The sequence below is a fragment of the Phycodurus eques genome, chromosome 19 (assembly GCF_024500275.1).
Source record: "Phycodurus eques isolate BA_2022a chromosome 19, UOR_Pequ_1.1, whole genome shotgun sequence".
NCBI lineage: Eukaryota > Metazoa > Chordata > Actinopteri > Syngnathiformes > Syngnathidae > Phycodurus > Phycodurus eques.
In genome coordinates, this window is record NC_084543.1 from 19,174,644 (window position 1) to 19,195,260 (window position 20,617).

The 20,617-nt window shown below is 45.2% G+C and overlaps 1 protein-coding gene across 1 annotated transcript in view; it reads right to left on the reverse strand.

Annotated features, from left to right (window-relative positions):
• The window catches only part of myo15b (myosin XVB), a 97,037-nt gene that overhangs the window by 69,559 nt on the left and 6,861 nt on the right, over positions 1–20,617 (reverse strand). Inside the window, exons 5-6 of the mRNA XM_061664044.1 lie at positions 13,190–13,285; positions 12,880–13,115 (exon numbers count right to left, since the gene is read on the reverse strand). Coding sequence (XP_061520028.1) covers positions 12,880–13,115; positions 13,190–13,285 — 332 coding nt within the window. The remainder of the gene's footprint in view (positions 1–12,879; positions 13,116–13,189; positions 13,286–20,617) is intronic.

The following is a 20,617-nucleotide window of genomic DNA, read 5'->3' on the forward strand; positions in this document are numbered from 1 at the left end:
CTCCACACAGGTTGATTGAACCCAGGTCCTCAGAAATGTGAGGCAGACACGCTAACCAGTCGCCCACCGTGCAAAAATAAAGAAAGTAAAAAAGGAAAGAATATTGTTTATGATGGGTTATTTTTTTCTCCGCTTGACGCTCAAACCAGGTACGGGTGTAATTTATGTCCCCCAGTATCCATTGTCAGAGGAAAAAACTGACGGCATCCATGCAACGATCAAATGCCTCGTGAGAGCGGGGTTCCTGGTTCCATGTGTGTCCCCTTATAACACACCTTTACACCCAGTAAAGAAGCCCAATAAGGAAACATACACATTGATACATGATGCAAAATCAATGCGGCCTTACAGACCACACATTTTGACACCAAATCCATTTAACATTCTTTCTAACATTGAGATTAGCCACTCATTGTACACTGTCATGTATCTGGCTAATGCATTTTTTTGCACTCCGATCACAGAGGACAGGCAACAGTACTTCACATTCATTTTCGAAGGTCAGCAATATACCTACACCAGACTGCCACACTGGTAGTCCATTGTTGTTCAACATGGTGCTGCATCGCAAGCTCACCCAGTTCCAGGTGTCTTTGCCCAAAGAGTGAGTCCGCTTCAGTATGTCGATGCCATCCTCATACCCGCCCCCTCCGAAGAGGCTACAGAGGCCACGATCTCGCTTTTGACTTGGTTGGCCAACAGGGGGTTCAAAGTGTAACGAGACAAGCTCCTCTATGTCAGACAGCGCGTCACCTTTTAGGGGCACCTTGTCTCACACCTGGGTGTTTCTATCCCTCCGACACACCGTAAGACAATTCTGTCTCATCCAAAGCCTCAAACAGTCAAACCAATTATGTCCTTTTTGGGCCTTACAACTACAGCCATAATGTTGTCCCAAATTGAGCACATATGGTAAAACCTTTGGGCGGCCTTATTACCTCAGCCAGTTCTACGGACCTTAAAGCGAGCCTGGTGTGGACCGGGGAGGCACAAGAGGCTTTCATTAAGACCAAAAAAGAACTTGCCCGCACCGCCGCACTGTCAGCACCGGACCATTGTAGACCGTGTCACTTGGATGTCTCTGAGACTCGAGGGATGATGAGCGCCGTGTTGTATCAACGCGGCCCTCTGGGGAGGAAAATACTCTGTTACTACTCTGGCTCATTAGACCCAGCTGAGAGAGGACAGAACACATGTACACAGGGGGTATTTTCCATTGTTAAATCCCTTACTGGCACATCACATATAACCACAGGGGGTGACATCTACATACACACAGCACCTTCAGTCGCTTCTTTCATCATGAGTCAGAAATTCACACTGTCACCGCAAAGACATCTGAGACTAAGTCATCACTCACGGCTGGGCACCGGGCTTGTCAGCTGGCAGAAGGTAAAACGGCCTATGTGACATCAGAATTACTTGTAGACATGGCTGCGTGGCAGCACTCAAACTTCTTTACCACCACAGGCACACCTGTAAAACACTTGCATTTATTAACGCAATTGGCTGAATTTATTAAATTACCGAAGGAGGTAGCTATAATTAAGATAACAGGACACTCCAAGGCAGACACCTTTACGGCACTTGGTAACGCCAGTACTAACTTAGCCGCTAAAAAGTGCCATATATAACCCATCAGATGGCAGTACAGAAAACAGAAAAGAAAGAGAACCCACAAAGAAAAGAAAGGGAACCCACAAAGGCACCAAAGAAATAATTGAAGCCCAGGAACGTGCCTCTCCGGGTCAAAAACAGAAATGGTTGGGGTCCTCTAGCACTTAGAGCAGTTCGAATGACTAATATTGCAATAAACTTCAAGGAGTGTATGCGGTTTAAAGTGACGAGTAGTGCGATAATCTGGGACAATGTGGGCGGATGGTTAATGCAGAAGTTAGAGATGTGATTGTGGTCGGGGGTGCGTCCGGTTGGGTGTGGGGTGTGAAAGTGTCCTTTTCAAATCTGCAGGAGAAGGTGTTCAAGTCGTTGGCTAGTGTCCTGTTTTTCTCAGCTTGGGGGGATCGTCGCTTGTAATTAGTCAGCGATTGGAATGCATGCCAGACTGATTTAGAGTCGTTAGCGCTAAACTGTTTTTCCAACTTTGCTGCATAGTTCCTCTTTGCAATGTTAATTTCTTTAGTCAGCAGGTTTCTAGTGCGATTATATGTCCCCGCTCTGATATGCGTCCTCCTTAGCTTGGCGAAGCTGCTTAAGTTTGGCAGTGAACCACGGCTTGTTGTTGTTGAATGTGCGAAATGACTTTGTTGATACACACACCTTCACAGAAACTGATATAGGATGTGACAGTGTCCGTATATTCACCCAGGCTGCCAGCTGAATTTTCAAAGACACTCCAGTCTGTGCAGTCTAAACAGCTTTGAAGTTCCATCTTTGCTTCATTGGTCCACTTTTTCACTGTAGGCTTCGCGCATTTAAGTTATTGCCTGTACGTTGGTATTAAGTGAATTAAGCAGTGATCAGACGAGCCCAGGGCGGCACGAGGTATAGCATGGTATGCGTTTTTTTTGTAGTATAGCAGTGGTCTAAAATGTCATTTTCCCTGGTAAGACAGTCGATGTGCTGCTTGTATTTAGGGAGTTCGTGGTTGAGTTTAGCTTTGTTAAAGTCCCCGAGAATAATGAGGAGTGAGTCCGGGTGTTTTTTTTCCAATTTCGTTGACTTGTTTGGCGAGCGTTAGCAGTGCGGCGTTCGTGTTAGCTTGAGGCGAAATATAGACGCCAGCGAGAATGAATTATGCGAACTCACGAGGCGAGTAGAATGGCTTACAGTTCGAAAACAGCGCCTCCAAATGCGGGCTGCAGTGTGTGCTGAGCTCCGTGACGTCCGTACACTATTTTTCGCGAGGTGGATCGAGGTGGATCGACGGGAACGCCAAACTGTATCCTCTCTTGCGGAGTGTCACATGGATGCCGGCTCGCTTCCCTCTGTGGCGTCGCCTCCGCCTCCATGTGCCGAAAACCGTGGACGCCGCTGCGGTGAGTAACTCGGGGGAAAAAACTGAGCGGATTTGCGAAAGTTGGTTAAAGAAAGTCCGGAGTAGCCTCCTTGAGGGTTAGGAAGTCTCCCCTTGTGTAAGTGAGTCGTGTAATGTCTCCAAAGACGAACAAAAAACACACACAAAAAAAAACAATACTAGAGAACGCGTAACCGAGGCGACCACACTTGTAGGCGCCATCTTGGTAATTGTCCGTTATTTAAACAGCAGCTCCCCCCTTTCTCCCCCCGCCATGCAGTTTGGTTTCAGTTTCCAAGCATTCCACTGAAATGGCTACATGCCTCTTCATTGAGAAAATATAATCTTCTCTCAACAAGGGTGGAGTTGTAGGGGCGGCGTTCTTGGACCTCAGGAAGGCTTTCGATACAGTAAATCACTCTTTTCTTCTTACCAAGCTCTCAAAATGTTACTTCTCTCGCAAAGCTGTGAGCTGGATTGAATCATATCTGCATGATCCAACACGGTCTGTATCAGATCTGAGTCTCTTAGGCTAATCTCTGGAGTCCCTCAGGGATCAATATTAGGCCCCCTTTTATTTAGTCTTTATATCAACGATTTGCCCACTGTTTGTTCTGAAGCTGAGTGTGTAATGAATGCAGACGACACGGTTTTCTTTGTTCATGGTCGCTCCAAAGATACTGTTGCCGCTAAACTCACTAATACAATGCCCTGTGTTACAACTTGGTTGCAGGAGTGCTGTCTACAGCACAACTGCACCTCAGTGAACCCGACTGTCAAACTCCTGAAGTTTGCAGATGACACCACTGTCATCGGCCTCATCAAGGACGGTGACGAGTCTGCATATCGACAGGAAGCGGAGCGGCTGGAGCTGTGGTGTGGCCGACACAACCTGGAGCTGAACACGCTCAAGACTGTAGAGATGATCGTGGACTTCAGGAGGCATCCTTCGCCACAGCTGCCCCTCACGTTGTCCAGCTGCCTTGTGTCAACCGTCGAGACCTTCAAGTTCCTGGGAATTACAATCTCTCAGGACCTGAAGTGGGCGACCAACATCAACTCCGTCCTCAAAAAGGCCCAGCAGAGGATGTACATCCTGCGGCTTCTGAGAAAGCACGGCCTGCCACCGGAGCTGCTGAGACAGTTCTACACAGCGGTCATCGAATCAGTCCTGTGTTATTCCATCACAGTCTGGTTTGGTGCTGCTACAAAAAAGGACAAACTCCGACTGCAACGGACAATCAAAACTGCTGAAAGGATTGTCGGTACCCCCCTACCCACCATTGAGGACTTGCACGCTGCCAGAACTACGACAAGGGTGTGCAAAATCCTCTCGGACCGTCTGCACCCCGGTCACCAGCTCTTCCAGCTCCTTCCCTCAGGTAGGCGCTACCGATCAACGCAAACTAGAACTAGTAGACATTCCAACAGCTTCTTCCCTCTTGCGATCAACTTCTTAAACACCTAACCTATAATTCCATTACAACAAGCTGGAAATGTTTTTACTTGAGTTCGTTGTCACATTTCTGTGGGGCCAATTATGTATTACTCGTGCACTCACTGTAGTTGTCTGTCTGTTGTACGAGAGCGGCTCCAACTACTGGAGACAAATTCCTTGTGTGTTTTGGACATACTTGGAAAATAAAGATGATTCTGATTCTGATATTGACAAATTGTGTAAAAACATCAAATTAAACCTCGCAAATTTTTGTGCAATTCGAAATTAAATGTCAACTGAAGCCGCAAAAATGTACTTGCATTCAATGATTCTTAGTCACTTTTAACTATTGCATAACCAGTTGGTCCCAGGCTGGTCAGAATGCACAAAAAACATTGGAAGTTTTGTACAAACAAGTAATTAAAGTGATGGATAAAAAAACCAAGGCACTATCATCATTGTACAATTTTAAAAAAAAAACAGTCTTTTATACTGGGACAGTCTTCACATATTTGCAGATTTAAATTTGATTTATAAAGTACTGCATGATTTGGCTCCAGCTCCTCTGGCTGAGTTAATCAGCCAAAGAAACAGCTCTGAGCGTGTCACTCGAGGCTCTGTCAGAGGTGACTGTCTCATTCCTCTGCGCAGGAGCACTTTCAGTAAGTCAGCCTGGTCAGTGAGGAGCGCTGGTGAGTGGAACTCAATACCTGAGGAGGTTAAACTTACAACATACAAGGCCTTCACAAAAAAACTGAAAATGTGGCTAGTTAACACCTTTAGCTGCCAACACTAAAAGACAAGTATGTTATGATGTTTTCATGTTATGATCAAATGATTTGTGGTTTTATTCTCTCCTAATAGTATAGTAAGTCTTTTATTATGTATCCTGTATTATATTGTCTTGTAGATGTATTTTACTGCTTTTTTACATCATGGCCAAGGGACTACAGATGAAAACTAGCCTTCTGGCTAATTCTGACTTTTTTAACCATGTGTATTTCATGTGTTTTATGAAATTGCATTGTCCCCTTTCAAATAAACTGATGAATGATTAACGCCCCTCTATATGACTATTGCATGAACCAATATGACAGTAAAGTTTAACTGAACGACACTAGAGGGAGCTCACAAACATTCCAATTTGACCTATGTGAGGCCATACCCTGCGCACAAGGCGGTACGGAATACCATGGAATTGATATATACATCTGTGTAATGTACTTGGGGTGGCCCACCCCAATAGGCCACATGTACTTTGGGCCAGGGGAGAGCTAGGTAGTTGGGTCCACGGGAAAATTAATCTGAACAACGTATTTAGTATTGGGAATAAAATTACCCTGGCGTGGTGGTCACCTGGCATACCCCCTCCGTGTTTGATTGAGAACTTGCCTCGCTGTTCATTTCGGATACAGAAGATGAGGACTTTGATGGATTTGTGGATGAGGATTGATTAAAAAAAATAACGTGAGTACATGGTTAAACTCAGTTTTGCTCCCGCTGCCTTTTTAATATTGTTTTAGCATGCATGCATGCTACCGTATGTTTTATGCTAGCGTATGTTTAACCATGCCTGCGCCCAATAATACGGTGCACCTTATGTCTGTGTTAAATACAGAAATAGACCCCGTAACTGAGACTGCACCTTTTAATACGGTGCGCCCTATGGTCGTGAAAATACGGTACACCTCAACTGGGGTGGAACGTGCGGCTTGGGTTCCCTCGTCTCCCATACAGGTGTTTGACGTGGATCAGTTCCTTGGGGGTGGACACGCGCCATCACCCCTCTCGACAATGTAGACACGGTCCAGCGAACGGGAGCACGGTGTATGTCGACGCCATTGGAGTACCCCGCGGGGTACCAGATGAGTATAAATTAGTAGACCAAGTGGCTGCAGGATTTGAGTCAATCTTCATTTGGATAACGCTGAATAAGAATGTCGATAGAATGTCCATTACAACGGCCATTGTTATTTTTTGCAACAATTACTTTGTGATAGGGCGGCATGGTGGACAACTGGTTAGAGCGTCTGCCTCACAGTTCTGAGGTCCGGGGTTCAATCCCCGACCCCACCTGTGTGGAGTTTGGATGTTCTCCCCGTGGGTTTTCATGCTTTCACCCGACCGAGCTTTGTAAATTTGTGTAGTTGACTTTGTTGTATTAAATACTCAAAAGACAAGTTTAATGTATCAAGATTCTTATTTAGAAACAAGATCCCCACCAAACATTAAAAGAACCGAGGAGTAGGAATTCCATCAAGGACTTTTTACATGCGAGGCAGGCCAGGCAACTCCCGGGTGTTGCTGGGAATTCCTAACAGTAGTATGACATCGCGATCCAGTCAACATACTGTGTATGAATCACTGAAGCCAAATTTGTGAAGTACTGCAAAAAGAAAAGACCAGTTAACTTTGTCAAAAGCTTTTTTTGCATCTCGCGATGAAGACAATTGTTTTTAGATTATTACGCTGAGACATACTTATGAGGTTTATCAGTCACCTGACATTGTTGGTGGAGCGCCGACCTTTAATAAAACCTGTTTGGTGACAACGTCTTATCGATTATTATTATTATATTATTATTATTATTATTTTCTGCTCTGTTGGTTAAAGCCTAGTGACAGCGGTCAGTAATTAGCTGGATGAGTGGGGTCTTTTCCTGGTTTCAGTAGTAGTTTTATTGCAGCTGTGTTCATATGGCTTCTAATTAAGCCTTTATCTTTTGTCTCTGTCACCGTTCTGAAAAATAGTGGTTCTACAACCCCAATTCCAATGAAGTTGGGACGTTGTGTTAAACAGAATACAATGATTTGCAAATCATGTTGAACCTATATTTAATTGAATACACAACAAAGAAAGATATTTAATGTTAAAACTGATAAACTTAATTTTTTTTTAGCAAATAATCATGAACTTAGAATTTTATGGCTGCAACACGTTACAAAAAAGATGGGACGGGATCATGTTTACCACTGTGTTACATCACCTTTTCTTTTAACAACATTCAATAAACGTTTGGGAACTTAGGACACTAATTGTTGAAGCTTTGTAGGTGGAATTCTTTCCCATTACATAACTTCAGCTGTCCAACAGTCCGGGGTCTCCGTTGTTGTATTTTACGCTTCATAATGCGCCACACATTTTCAATGGGAGACCGGTCTGGACTGCAGGCAGGCCAGTCTAGTACCAGTACCCTTTTACTACGAAGCCACGCTCCTGTAACACATGCAGAATGTGGTTTGGGATTGTCTTGCTGAAATAAGCAGGGGCGTCCATGAAAAAGACATTGCTTGGATGGCAGCATATGTTTCTCCAAAACCTGTATGTACCTTAATGGTGCCTTCACAGATGTGTAAGTTACCCATGCCATTGCCACTAACACAGCCCCATACCATCACAGATGCTGGCTTTTGAACTTTGCGTCCATAACAGTCCGGATGGTTCTTTTCCTCTTTGGCCCGACGTCGACAATTTCCAAAAACAATTTGAGATGTGGACTCATTTGAGATGTGGACTGAACACTTTTCCACTTTGCATCAGTCCATCTTAGATGAGCTTGGGCCCAGAGAAGCCGCCGGCGTTTCTGGGTGTTGTTGATAAATGGCTTTTGCTTTGCATAGTAGAGTTTCAAGTTGCACTTACGGATGTAGCGCCGAACTGTATTTACTGACATTGGTTTTCTGAAGTGTTCCTTACCCCATGTCGTGAAATCCTTTACACATTGATGTCGGTTTTTGATGCAGTGCCGCCTGAGGGATCGAAGGTCACAGGACTTCATTATACGTACTGCCATGTGATTTGTGATTCGCCAGCGTTGTCACTCACTTCGACGAATGAGCAATGAGCAGCCAGCATCAGGCAGCGCCATGCAAGCGGGGGAGGGACTTAAGTGAACTGAGTGATTCGTTCAGTGAACTGGTATACTGAGGAACTGAATAACTGAAGAGTGATTCGTTCAGGGGAGGGGATTAAGTGAACTGAGTGATTTGTTCAGTGTACTGAGGAACTGAAGAGTGATTCGTTCAGTGAACTGGTGTACTGAGGAACTGAATAACCGAAAATTGATTTGTTCAGGGCAGCACGGTTAGAGCGTCTGCCTCACAGTTCTGAGGCCCGTGGTTCAATCCCTGACCCCACTTGTGTGGAGTTTGGATGTTCTCCCCGTGCCTGCGTGGGTTTTCTCCGGGCACTCTGGTTTCCTCCCACATCCCCAAAACATGTATGGTAGGTTAATTGAATACTCTAAATTGCCCGTAGGTGTGAATGTGAGTGCATATGGTTGTTTGTTTATATATGCCCTGCGATTGGTTGGCAACCAGTTCAGGGTGTACCCCGCCTCCTGCCCGATGATAGCTGGGATTGGCTCCAGCACTCCCGCGACCCTTGTGAGGATAAGCGGCTCAGAAAATGGATGGATCAATGATTCGTTAAGGGGAGGTACTTAAGTGAACTGAGTGATTCGTTCAGTGAACTGGTGTACTGAGGAACTGAAGAACTGCAGAGTGATTCGTTCGTTGAACTTCTTCGTTTGGATCCGCTAAGGAGCGATGTACTAGTATGAGGAGTGATTCGTTTGCGTAAGGAACGACGTACTACGCAGTGAACGAACCCATGAGTGATTTTAACCGCAAGTCCTTTCACTAGCAGTTTCAAGCTAACGGCTAAGTTTTGAGTCAGTCAAGCACACATATTTAAAATAAATGTAAATTAATAATAAATGTATGTACGTACACACATACATATCATTCCCTCTGTGTCTCGTGATTATTAAAGCTTTTTATTTCATAATATTAATAACAACACATTAAACTTCTATCGCGCTTCTCAAGACACTCAAAGACGCCTTCCACAAATCAGATGACAATAACAGTAAGGTGAGTGAGCAGAAAGCCCGGCTGGCGGGCGCTGGTGTCAGCAACGCTGTCCACCGCGGTGGAATGCAGAAAAGTCACGCCGGCTCGCGAGAGCCTAGCTGGACATCAGGGGATGCGAAAGGATGGTCGGTAGCCGAGCTCGCTGCATGCATGTTCACGACTCACAACCGAAGTCCGGGTGTTCGAGAGCTTGCTGGGAGAGACATAGGTAGGTGATAATTTATCAGAAATCTTTTTTTTTTTTTTTTTTTTTTTTTTTATATCATCTCTCCGCCTTTCCTAGTTTACAATACATGACAACAACCTTCAGTAAATGTGTTGCATGACCGTGAACCTTAGGGATGGATCATTAACTGAATGAGGAAGCACTTGGAGGATTTTGTGAAAAAGAAGTGAATGATTTGGGGAACGAATCTTTTGAACAAATCTTTTTAATGAACAGATTCGCATGATTCAGTGCACTCAAAAGAACTGCCGTGCCCATCACTATTGGCATATTGTTTCAGGCCTGCGAGGGTTTATGGGGCCTCCAAAAACTCTTTCTGAAGTTAATTGAGGGATTTTTAGGTTATTGATAAAAAAGTGTCGTTTTTATTCGGTTTATTGGGGGATAAAAATAAGCTACTGTAGTAGTTGTAGAATATATCATGAATATTCAGTGGTGATTGAGTAAGTTTGCCATTTGAATCTTGTATGGTTGTAATTAGTGTTTTTTCTTCACTTTGAAGTTGGCTTGCGAGAAACTTTCTGGATTTATTATTGTGCTCAATGATGTTATTATCCTGTAAGCTAAGTGTCTATAGTGAAGTGTACTTGAGACTGCTGTGCATATTTACATCCAGCATATGTTTAAGGACTTATTTAGAATGTCACATCTGCATTAAGTTTGGCCATGCATGTTCCATGTGCGCTGCCATTGCACAATATCTGCAGCTGTGGTCTGATGTGGCTGTGCTGTGTGAAGTTCAGCCTGAAATGAGGAGGCTAACCAAGACAGTAATCAGACTTTAGCAAGCTATGCCACATGCAGTGAGCCATTGTGACCCCCATCCTGTCCACATTGAGGATGAAGAGGATTGGCCTGACACCCCAAAATGGCCAGAAAAACCGGACTGTGAGGAGTTACCAGCTCAATGGATCAATTATACACTACAGTATAAGCTATCCGCCATGACGCATCACAGTCAACTTCCGCACCACCAACCCCGGCAGATAATTATTCTGATGTTTATTGAAAATGCAGCCAGACAGAAAAGGGTTTTAGGGGACAGACAGAGGGACAGAGTGCACAACGGGAATAGGGGGGACAACCACAGCAGAACAATAGTGAGACAGTCTTGATATTTGAACACAAGTAACATTACAAAAGTCAAATCGTGTTATTATTTGTGATTGGGGTGGGGGCACCCTGTGAGGACATGCAATAACTAACCAAGAGAACAAGATGAGAGAGGACAGAAAAGGGCAGGAAGGATGTTGGCAATGAGCAAGGAAGTGCTACTGATGAGTGGTGTGGTGGGATTCTTTTTTAGTGTCTAAACACCTGTAAGAACCTGTATGTTTATATGTTAGTATAACTTGTGTTGTTTTTAGTGGTCCCAGCACAAGCAATTAAAAACCTATAGCGTGTCTATTGAACTTATTAGGGAATGAACACCATATCACATGCATGTTAGTCAACTGGTGTACGGAGTTGCTGAGCCAGCACATTGAGGAAGGGTGGCCCGCCCCCCTACACCAAGAAGGTGGGGCCAAGTAAGTGAGCCCGTCCAGCAGGGCATCCAACCAGGGGGAGGCCACCGACCCCACAGGAACTAGGAAAGTACCAAGCCCAACCGAAGCACCCCGACCAGTCCCTAAGGGAGGGGCACGGGCAGCGGACCACCGATGTGTTTTTTTTTTTTTTAATTCAACCATTGTACATCACAGTATATTTATAAATTTCACAAAGACATTGGGCACTGATGGTGATGTGAAACTTTGCTATGAGTCCCATGTGATGACACTGCTAAGCTAACAACCTCCAGAGCAACAAGCAAACTTCCATCAATGCACCTTACGTGAGCCAAGGACTGTTCCCACTCTGCTTGATCCGGTCCAACTGCTCTAATATAAATCCTGGTGTCAAGACTTTGATCGGCATAATCTGTTACTGTCCTCCACAGATCAAAGGGCCCTGAGGAGGACCTATGGGAGGCTTCAAGGCAAAGAAGGGAGAGAGCCAAGTCTACTGTCCCTTCTCTAAAAATGAGGAGCACTTCCAATGCTGGTATGCAGAAGTCACAAAGCTGACCAAAGAAAATCTCACAGACTGGATGAACCCAACAAGAGGTGCTGGCTCAGTGCAAGGCCTCACCAAGCAGCACAGTGTGACTAGAAGCCCTGCGGCCTGTGCCAAGGGAAACATCTACAGGTCCTTTATGAAGTTAACTATAGACCATCGACCAGAATGGACAGTTGTTTAGTGAGCTCTGCCACTGAGATCCTGTACATAGACGGACCACAAGAGGACAAGAGGGTTTTACTGTAGGGTGTCAGAGTGTTTCTCCATCATGGCGACCGCACCATAGTCACCTATGCAATCCTGATTGACTGGTGCAAAACATGTTGCCTTTAGCACAGATTTTAAAGGGATGTTCCATCAAGTCCGCCTCTTCCCTACAGACCATTCCCTCATTCGTCTGGTGTGACTTGAGCAGAGATGACCCTTCAGTAGTGTTCCAGTGGCAAGTTCTACTGATCAACATAACCTGTAGTCCCTGGTGTGTTATGATTGGCCTGTAATGCCAGGTATATTAACATAGCCAGCCAGCAGAGGACTTGATTTTCTCCATAGAGTGGTGCTCTTTTGTAGACAAACAACTACAGAGCCTGCCTATGCCTAAGAAAGCCAGACAGCTAGTAGACAGACTCCGGGAGAGCCTAGCTGCCGGCAGATTTTACCTACATGACCAAGTGAGTAAGCACCATGCCCGTGCCAAGTGTCGTTTATCACCTACCCAAGCAGGCCAGGTCCAACAGCTTCAATTCCTGGCTCACTTCAGACAGACCAGACTACCCTGAATGCCCACTCAATTTACCCATCACTTCATCACCCCTGTTTCCTTTACCAACATGTCCATTAAAATCTGCACCAATTAAGACTCTCTCTCTGTCTGGGATGCTAAAAACTACGACTCAAAACTACCGTACTGTTTTATATCATTGCAGTATTGATTATCATACTGAAGGATGGTATTTTGGACTCTTTGTTTTGCTGTTTATTACAGAAACACACGCGTAAAAACACACGCCTCATAATCCACACTCAGTGCTTGTGCCATACTACCCTCCGATCATCCGCAAACCCATTCCTTTACTGTAACTTATCTGTGCTTACAACAAAAATAAAGTAGTTAGAGACAAATTTCACTCTCCTGTCAAGTGTGTCTTAACTGATGCCCCGGGGGCAAATGGAACATATAGTGACGTCATACAGTCCTTCCCATAGACTCCTCAACAATGGTGTTATGTTGAGTGTATATTCAGTTAGGGTTATGTGGCAAAAGGTCTTTGCCAACCGAAATAAAGGTCAACACAAATATTCCACCTACTTTAGCAGGGGTTTTTCCAGTACTGGTGATGGAGTGAAGGCACAGAGGCAGCAGGCCAGAAGCAACCAGCCTTGCAGGCTACGCTGCTCTTCACTCAGACCCCATGTGTGGTAAGCCAACTGGGCCAGGATCTCATCCCTTAAGGCAGGTTGGTTCTGGCCTTTCTCAATTATGTAGTTTCCCAAAATCTGCTCCTGCGAGTCACTGAGGTCTGTCTCACCTGTGAACCGCATGATCTAAGAAAAAAGTGGATTAAAAATTGTGAATGACAGGAACAACAGATTGTAATATGTTGCCATCTTTCCAATACCAGTTTATAAACTTCCAGTGCAGTGCGGGCATCGTCTGGTTCAAGAGGGGTGAGCGCTCTTTGGATAGGGGTTCCCTGAGGTTGGCACCATGTATCCTGTGGGTGGAATTTTTTAAATTAAATCTATTATACTCATTATAATTATTCAAGGGGAAATGTAAACTCACACTGCTGTTTATTTTTGTGCTGCACACCACACATTAAACCAAATCACACACATGTAGGCATGCAAGGAGAGCTGTGTGAGTGAAAGGGGTGCACAAACAGTGCCTCACCTCCCGAGCTGGGGATGGTGCCCGTTTGATCAAGGTCACTTCAACAGTAGCCAGGAAACAGACTAGCATCTCTCTAACAACTAATTGCAATTTTTACATTTGTCCACAGCTGTATTTGAACTATGATCTTTCTAAGTCCTTTAAAATGAGCCACTGCCAACCCCAAGTAAAAGTAAATTACATTTGCTCAATGATTCCTTTTCAGTGCTTTCCAATAAACACTGTACTGGACAATAACCTTTATAAATCACATTTAATACCATCCTCAGAACTTGGCCCAAAATGTAATTTTTCTGACAGTGATGTTAAAAGATGACAGTCAAACAGATATTGTAAACAGGTATCAGAAGAACTATATGTAGTGTATGTGAGTGTGTGTGTGTGTGTGTGTGTGTGCGCACGCGCGCATTTGTACCACTGGATTATGAGGACATTTCATCTGAATACATACATACACTATGAAGACATGGGTTACTTGTGAGGACAAACGCCATGTCCTCACAAGTAAAGTAGTGTAGAACCACACCTGAGCATGGTTCAGACTCCCTACCGCCTTTTCTCAAATTGTCCCAGTGTGTCGTCACAATTCGAGTCATGTGAAACCTGAATTCTAGTGTGTCGCAGTGTGTGCTCAGAATGTTTAATCGCGACCAACGGTACCTTGCAGTCTTGCAATCCCATACACAATTCTTCAGTCTTTATACACAAAATGAGGGCCATTCATTGGCTGACATTGCTGGTCACTGATTGGCTGCAGTTGAGGTCAATCACGCAGACGCTTTACCATCCTGGTCAACGTTTGACTGTTGAGGTCGCAGTGACGCTCAAGCTAAGAGGTGTGAATCATTTGGAGTCTAATGGCTGCCTGGACTCGTATGGATTCCCAGTTGCCGAATAGGTAAGTGATAGTTATATTGTGATGTATGAACTACAAAAAGTATGGGGGGGATTTTATTCAAGAAATCACAGATTTAGCACTTCAAACTCCTCTAAAATGTTCTGACAAATACGTTAATGAAAGAAATGATTCAAGAGCATGACCTATTCGACTGCTCTTCTCACAAATAACGTTCTATTTGCGCTATTTTTTTAGGGCAAGTTACGAAGTTAACATAACGTAATTAGTAGGGGGTCGACTTGAACACCAAATTCCTGCCCGTATAAGCTTATGTTTTTGTTTTGTTTTTTCTTCAGAAACTTGTCATGAAGTCGATGAAAGGTTTCCCTTATTAGCAGACAAACGGGAATGATCGAGTGTGACTGTGGACGATTTTATCCAGCGAAAATGTCAGAAAATAGAGCATTTCCAAGAGAGTATTGACATTGTCGCCGTTTAATGTATTTCTTAAAACCACATAGCAACTGTTGATATATTCAAAAACAAAAATCGCGAATCATTGGTTTTCTGCCGTAGTAACGAGTGAAACCACGAGCCGCCGCGACTTGTGACACATAGTGTTCACATTACATTCACTTGCTACGTCGTCGTGGCGAGATAAATAAAACAAACCACGTTCTCTTAAATTATTGGAGTGATGGATGTAGTTTATACACCTCGTTAATATTTTCGTTTGCCTCTCCAAATAACAAAGCTTTTAAATAACATACGCGGTCGCGTTCACTTGTCGCTGTCCCTAATGAAGTGTCCCATTCAAGCACGAAGGCTAAATCACCACAAAAGAACGGGTGAAAACTAGATTGTTGTGCTGATGTAGTTTGCTTCCCTTGGTAAACTGCCAACGACTGTGTAGTCATATAGTTTTGACCAAAGAATGAGCATCCACTAAACTAATCTACGAGACTATATTGAACGCATGTATATGGATTAATTTTCTTGAATAATACTGCTCACATCGCTTATTACTCAGCTTGTTCTCTGGATATTATTGTAGCAAAGATGTCAAGAAGAAGGAGAAAGACACCTGAGCAGGATGCCATACACCATGTCATCCTCGGCACAGACAAACCCTTCTGTGAAGGAACATTTATGAACACATTTAAAGGTAAGTTGCTCCGAGCAAGTTTTTACCAGACTGACTAGTCACGTCACAGAAGCCACAGTTCGCTCTATATTTTATACAACTTTAGGTGGAAAAGTCATTATTAATGAACAATGTTGAGCTTTCATTGAAATGAGTTCATGCTCATCAAACAAATGTGGGTGACACAGTGCCCACCCACATAAAGCCTGTCAAGAACAGTAAAAAGAGGAAGGGCTACGGAATGTTTTAGTTGACAGCTACGGGAAAAAACAAGTCATCCATCAGACGAAGTGGTGGAGATGTCAGGTCAAGCTGACCGGGACAAAAGCCAACTGCGAGGAGGAACAACGCCCCCCTTCCATTGCTTGTGCTGGAAGGGGGGTGTTGCAGACGTGAGGCTCAGCTTTAGGCAAGAGGAAAACGCCTAGAATTCTGTCAACATGATTTGCTGAATTTCTGAGAAACATAAACTGATAAAAATTGCAACCTGTGTGAGTCATTGGAGTAAACTCTTTTCCTGAGAGAAAACGAACACGCAAAAATTGGTGAGTGTGGTGGTAGTTTATGCATTTGTAATCTGGGTCCTTGGGCCATGCATAGGGTATCACAACCACCACCACTGCAACAAGTGCCGGACATTTTATTTACCGAGGGAATTCACTGCCATACTGCTTGTGGCAGTCTATAATCCTCTAAACTTCAGCAATAACAGGAGTGAGGCACTGAATGAGGTATACCATCATATTAGTGAACAGCTGACGGCCCACCCAGATGGTTTCCTCATCCTAGCCGGGGGACTTTAACAATGCTGACCCCAAGGCTGTGTTTCCGAGGGTTAGGGTTAGGTACTCAAACATTGACATTCCAACAAGGGGAAATAACACTCTGGAGAATGTCTTTATCCCCCTGAGAGAGGCCTACAAGACCCTTCCCCTCCCCCACCTCGGCGCCTCAGACCATCTCACTGTTATGCTAATGCAAGCTTACAGACCACTGGTTAAAGTCCCCCAACCAGTAAGAAAACAGGTACGAGTGTGGCCAGAAAAATCCCTTGAGGCACTGAAGGACTGTTTTGTCACCGGAGACTGGACCATGTTCAAACGGGCTGTAACCTACAACTCCATCACAGACCTTCAGGAGTACACAGAGACTGTTACCGCCTACATCAGCAAGTGCATGGATGATGTCACCACCACTAAGTCTATCACTGTCCATGGGAATCAGAAGCCATGGCTTTCGGGGGAGGTCTACAGACGACTGAAGGTCTGGGGATGAGGAGGGCCTGAGGACAGCGAGGGCCATTCTGTCCCATGGCATCAGGGAGGTCAAGAGGGGGTACTCCAGGAAGATCGCCCACCGCTTCAATGACAGCAGTGACACCAGGAGTCTGTGGCGAGGTATTCAGACCATTACGGGCTATAAACCCTCACCACAGAAATGCGACAGCTCCACCTCCCTGCTAAATGAGCTGAATGACTTATTTGCTCCCTTTGAGGCACACAACAGCCTCCCTGCACACAAGACTCCACCCCTTCCTGGTGACCAGGTGCTGACACTGACCAGGGACAGCGTGAAAAGCTCTCTCAACAGGATCAACACACGAAAAGCCCTGGGCCCAGATAACATACCTGGTCGTGTTCTGAGGGACTGTGCGGTTGAACTCACAGATGTCTTTACATACATCTTCAACACCTGCTTAAGTCAGGGTGTAGTGCCCATGTGCTTCAAAGCCACAACCATCATCCCGGTCCTGAAGAAGTCATCTCCCTCCTGCCTCAATGACTACCAGTCCGGTAGCGCTCGCTGCCATCCTGATGAAGTGCTTCTAGCGGCTCGTCATGCACCAGGTCAAGTCCTCCCTCGCCCCTCTCCTTGGACCCCTTCCAGTTTGCATATCAGTCCAACCGGTCAACCGATGGCGCCGTCTCCACCACCCACCACTCTGTTCTCACACACCTGGACTTTAAGGACTCATATGAATGCTGTTCATAGACTTCAGCCTAGCATTCAATACCATCATGCCTAAACAACTGATCTATAAACTGGACCAGCTGGGGCTCAACACTTCGATGTACAACTGGCTGCTGGACTTTCTGACAGGGAGGCCGCAGGCAGTACAGGTCGGCAGCAACACATCCAGCACCATCACTCTGAACATGGGGGACCCTCATGGTTGTGTGTTAAGCCCCCTCTTCTCACCCTGCTGACCTATGACTGCACACCGGAGTGAGGGGAACCGCCTGGCCGGGTGGTGCATGGACGACAATCTCTCCCTGAATGTGGAAAAAAGCAAGGAGATTGTTGTGGATTTCAGGAGACTGCACTCCCAGCATGCTCCCCTGAACATCAACGGTGCTGCGGTGGAGAGAGTGCACAGCACCAAGTTCCTGGGAGTGCACATCACCGATGACCTCTCCTGGACCAGCAACACCTCATCATTGGCCAAGAAAGCTCAACAGTGACTCTACTTCCTTCGCAAGCTGTGAAGAGCCAGAGCCCCAACCCCCATCATGTGCTTGTTCTACAGAGGGACCATAGAAAGGGTTACCCAGAGGGCACCCTGCCAGTGCCCCGAGCTACCCTTTCGTGTGCCTAGGCAGCTGCCAGACAAAAACTAATCACGCTAAACCGGAAGTAATGCAGGTATCGTTTCAGGCTTATTTTTTATATATATATTTTTTTTTATCCAAACCAATATACACTCCATCCCTAAAAAGAACCAAAGAAATGTTTTCTATTTTATGTTTGAGCTGTATTTTAGTTTCGCCATTCGGCTGTAAAGATTGTTTAGCTGCCTAGAAGGTTACTGATGTTGCCTTAATCCCGTATGGAATGGTAATGCTTGAAAATTCTGCTTTCAATGATTTGAGGTATAGTTGAAAACATAAATTTATAAACTTGGAAAGTTTTTCATGTACATTTTAGGCAGTGATATGTCTAATGAAATGCTTGAAACTGATCAAATTTGTCAGACGAACAGATTTCTTTTGAATTTTAGGGTATGTTGAAGGTGATATTTAACAGCAAAAGGGAGCAATCCCCAGAATCATTTTATGTTAGTTTCCACTATGTGTCAGGATGCAACATGGAAAATTACAGTATATGACCATTTAAAAGCTTCAAGTTGCTGGGAATTACACTCTGTCAGGGCCTGAAGTGGGAGACCAACATCAACTCTATCCTCAAAAATTGTTTGTGTGTTTTTTTTCATACTCGGCAAATAAATGATTCTGATTATTTCTCAACCTAGTCACCCAGCCACCAGGGGGCGAACGGATGGCTAAGGCTTCATTAAACTGCCTAAAGAAGAAGGAGCGGCGCCCAGCACTCCCTGCAGTGTGAGCCTCTCAGTCACTCTTGGTGGAATTATGCGCATCAGTCATGCCTAGAGAAGCATGTACAGCAAAATTTGGCACGAGCGCCTGAGAAAGGGATCAACATCCGTTCTCTGGACACGTTTTGATTCAAGGAAAGTGACGTTAAACAAGAAGCCGCATGTTAAGAGTGCAGCAGACTTGTTTGGTTAAAAAAAACAGCAGATATACGTCAAAACACTGGACAAGAAATGTGATCCATCCATTTTCTGAGCCGCTTCTCCTCACTAGGGTCGCGGGCGTGCTGGAGCCTATCCCAGCTATCATCGGGCAAGAGGCGGGGTACACCCTGAACTGGTCGCCAGCCAATCGCAAGGCAAGATGTCAAGGTGGCGCCTACCAGTGTGGCCGCCTCGGTAACGCGCTCTCTAGTGTTGTCTTTGTTTTTGTGTTTTTCGTCCGTCTTTGGAGACCTTACACGACTCACTTACACAAGGGGAGACCTGCTAACCATCAAGGAGGCTACTCCGGACTTTCTGTCACCAACTTTCGAAAATCCGCTCAGTTTTTTCCCCGAGTTACTCACCGGAGCGGCGTCCGCGGTTTTCGGCGCATGGATGCGGAAGCGGCGCCACAGAGGAAAACGAGCCGGAATTCAGGTGAAACTCCGCAAGAGAGGACACAGATTGGCGTTCCCGTCGATCCACCTCGCGAATGTACGCTCCCTACCCAACAAAATGGACGAGCTTCATCTTCTGTTAAAGACCAGTAAAGACTTCGGACGTTCCGCGGCCATTTGCTTCACGGAGACCTGGCTTTGCGACGCCGTACCCGATGGCGCCGTCACGCTTCCCGGCTTCAACATTCATCGAGTGGACCGCGACATGGAATCATCGGGAAAAACGAAGGGCGGCGGGATATGCCTCCATATAAACGAAAAATGGTGTACGGACGTCACGGTGCTCAGCACACACTGCAGCTCGCATTTGGAGTCGCTGTTTCTGAACTGTAAACCATTTTACGCGCCACGTGAGTTTGCATCGTTTATACTGGCTGGAGTCTATATCACACCGCAAGCTAACACGAGCGCCGCATTGCTAACGCTCGCCGAACAAGTCAACGAAATTGAAAAAAAACACCCTGACTCACCCCTCATTATTCTCGGGGACTTTAACAAAGCTAAACTCAACCACGAACTCCCTAAATACAAGCAGCACATCGACTGTCCTACCAGGGAAAATAATACTTTGGACCACTGCTACACTACGGTAAAAAACGCATACCGTGCTATACCTCGTGCAGCCCTGGGCTCGTCTGATCACTGCTTAATTCACTTAATACCGACGTACAAGCAAGAACTTAGATGTGCGAAGCCTACAGTGAAAACAGTCAAAAAGTGGACCAATGAAGCAAAGATGGAACTTCAAAGCTGTTTAGACTGCACAGACTGGAGTGTCTTTGAAAATTCAGCTGGCAGCCTGGATGAATATACGGACACTGTCACATCCTATATCAGTTTCTGTGAAGAGGTTTGTGTACCAACAAAGTCATTTCGGACATTCAACAACAACAAGCCGTGGTTCACTGCTAAACTTAAGCAGCTTCGCCAAGCTAAGGAAGATGCATATCAGAGCGGGGACAGGGCCCTGTATAATCGAGCTAGAAACCAGCTTACTAAAGAAATTAACATTGCAAAGAGGATCTATGCAGCAAAGTTGGAAAAACAGTTAAGCGCGAACGACTCGAAATCAGTCTGGCGTGCATTCCAATCGCTGACTAATTACAAGCGACGATCCCCCCAAGCTGAGAACAATAGCACACTAGCCAACGACTTGAATACCTTCTATTGCAGATTTG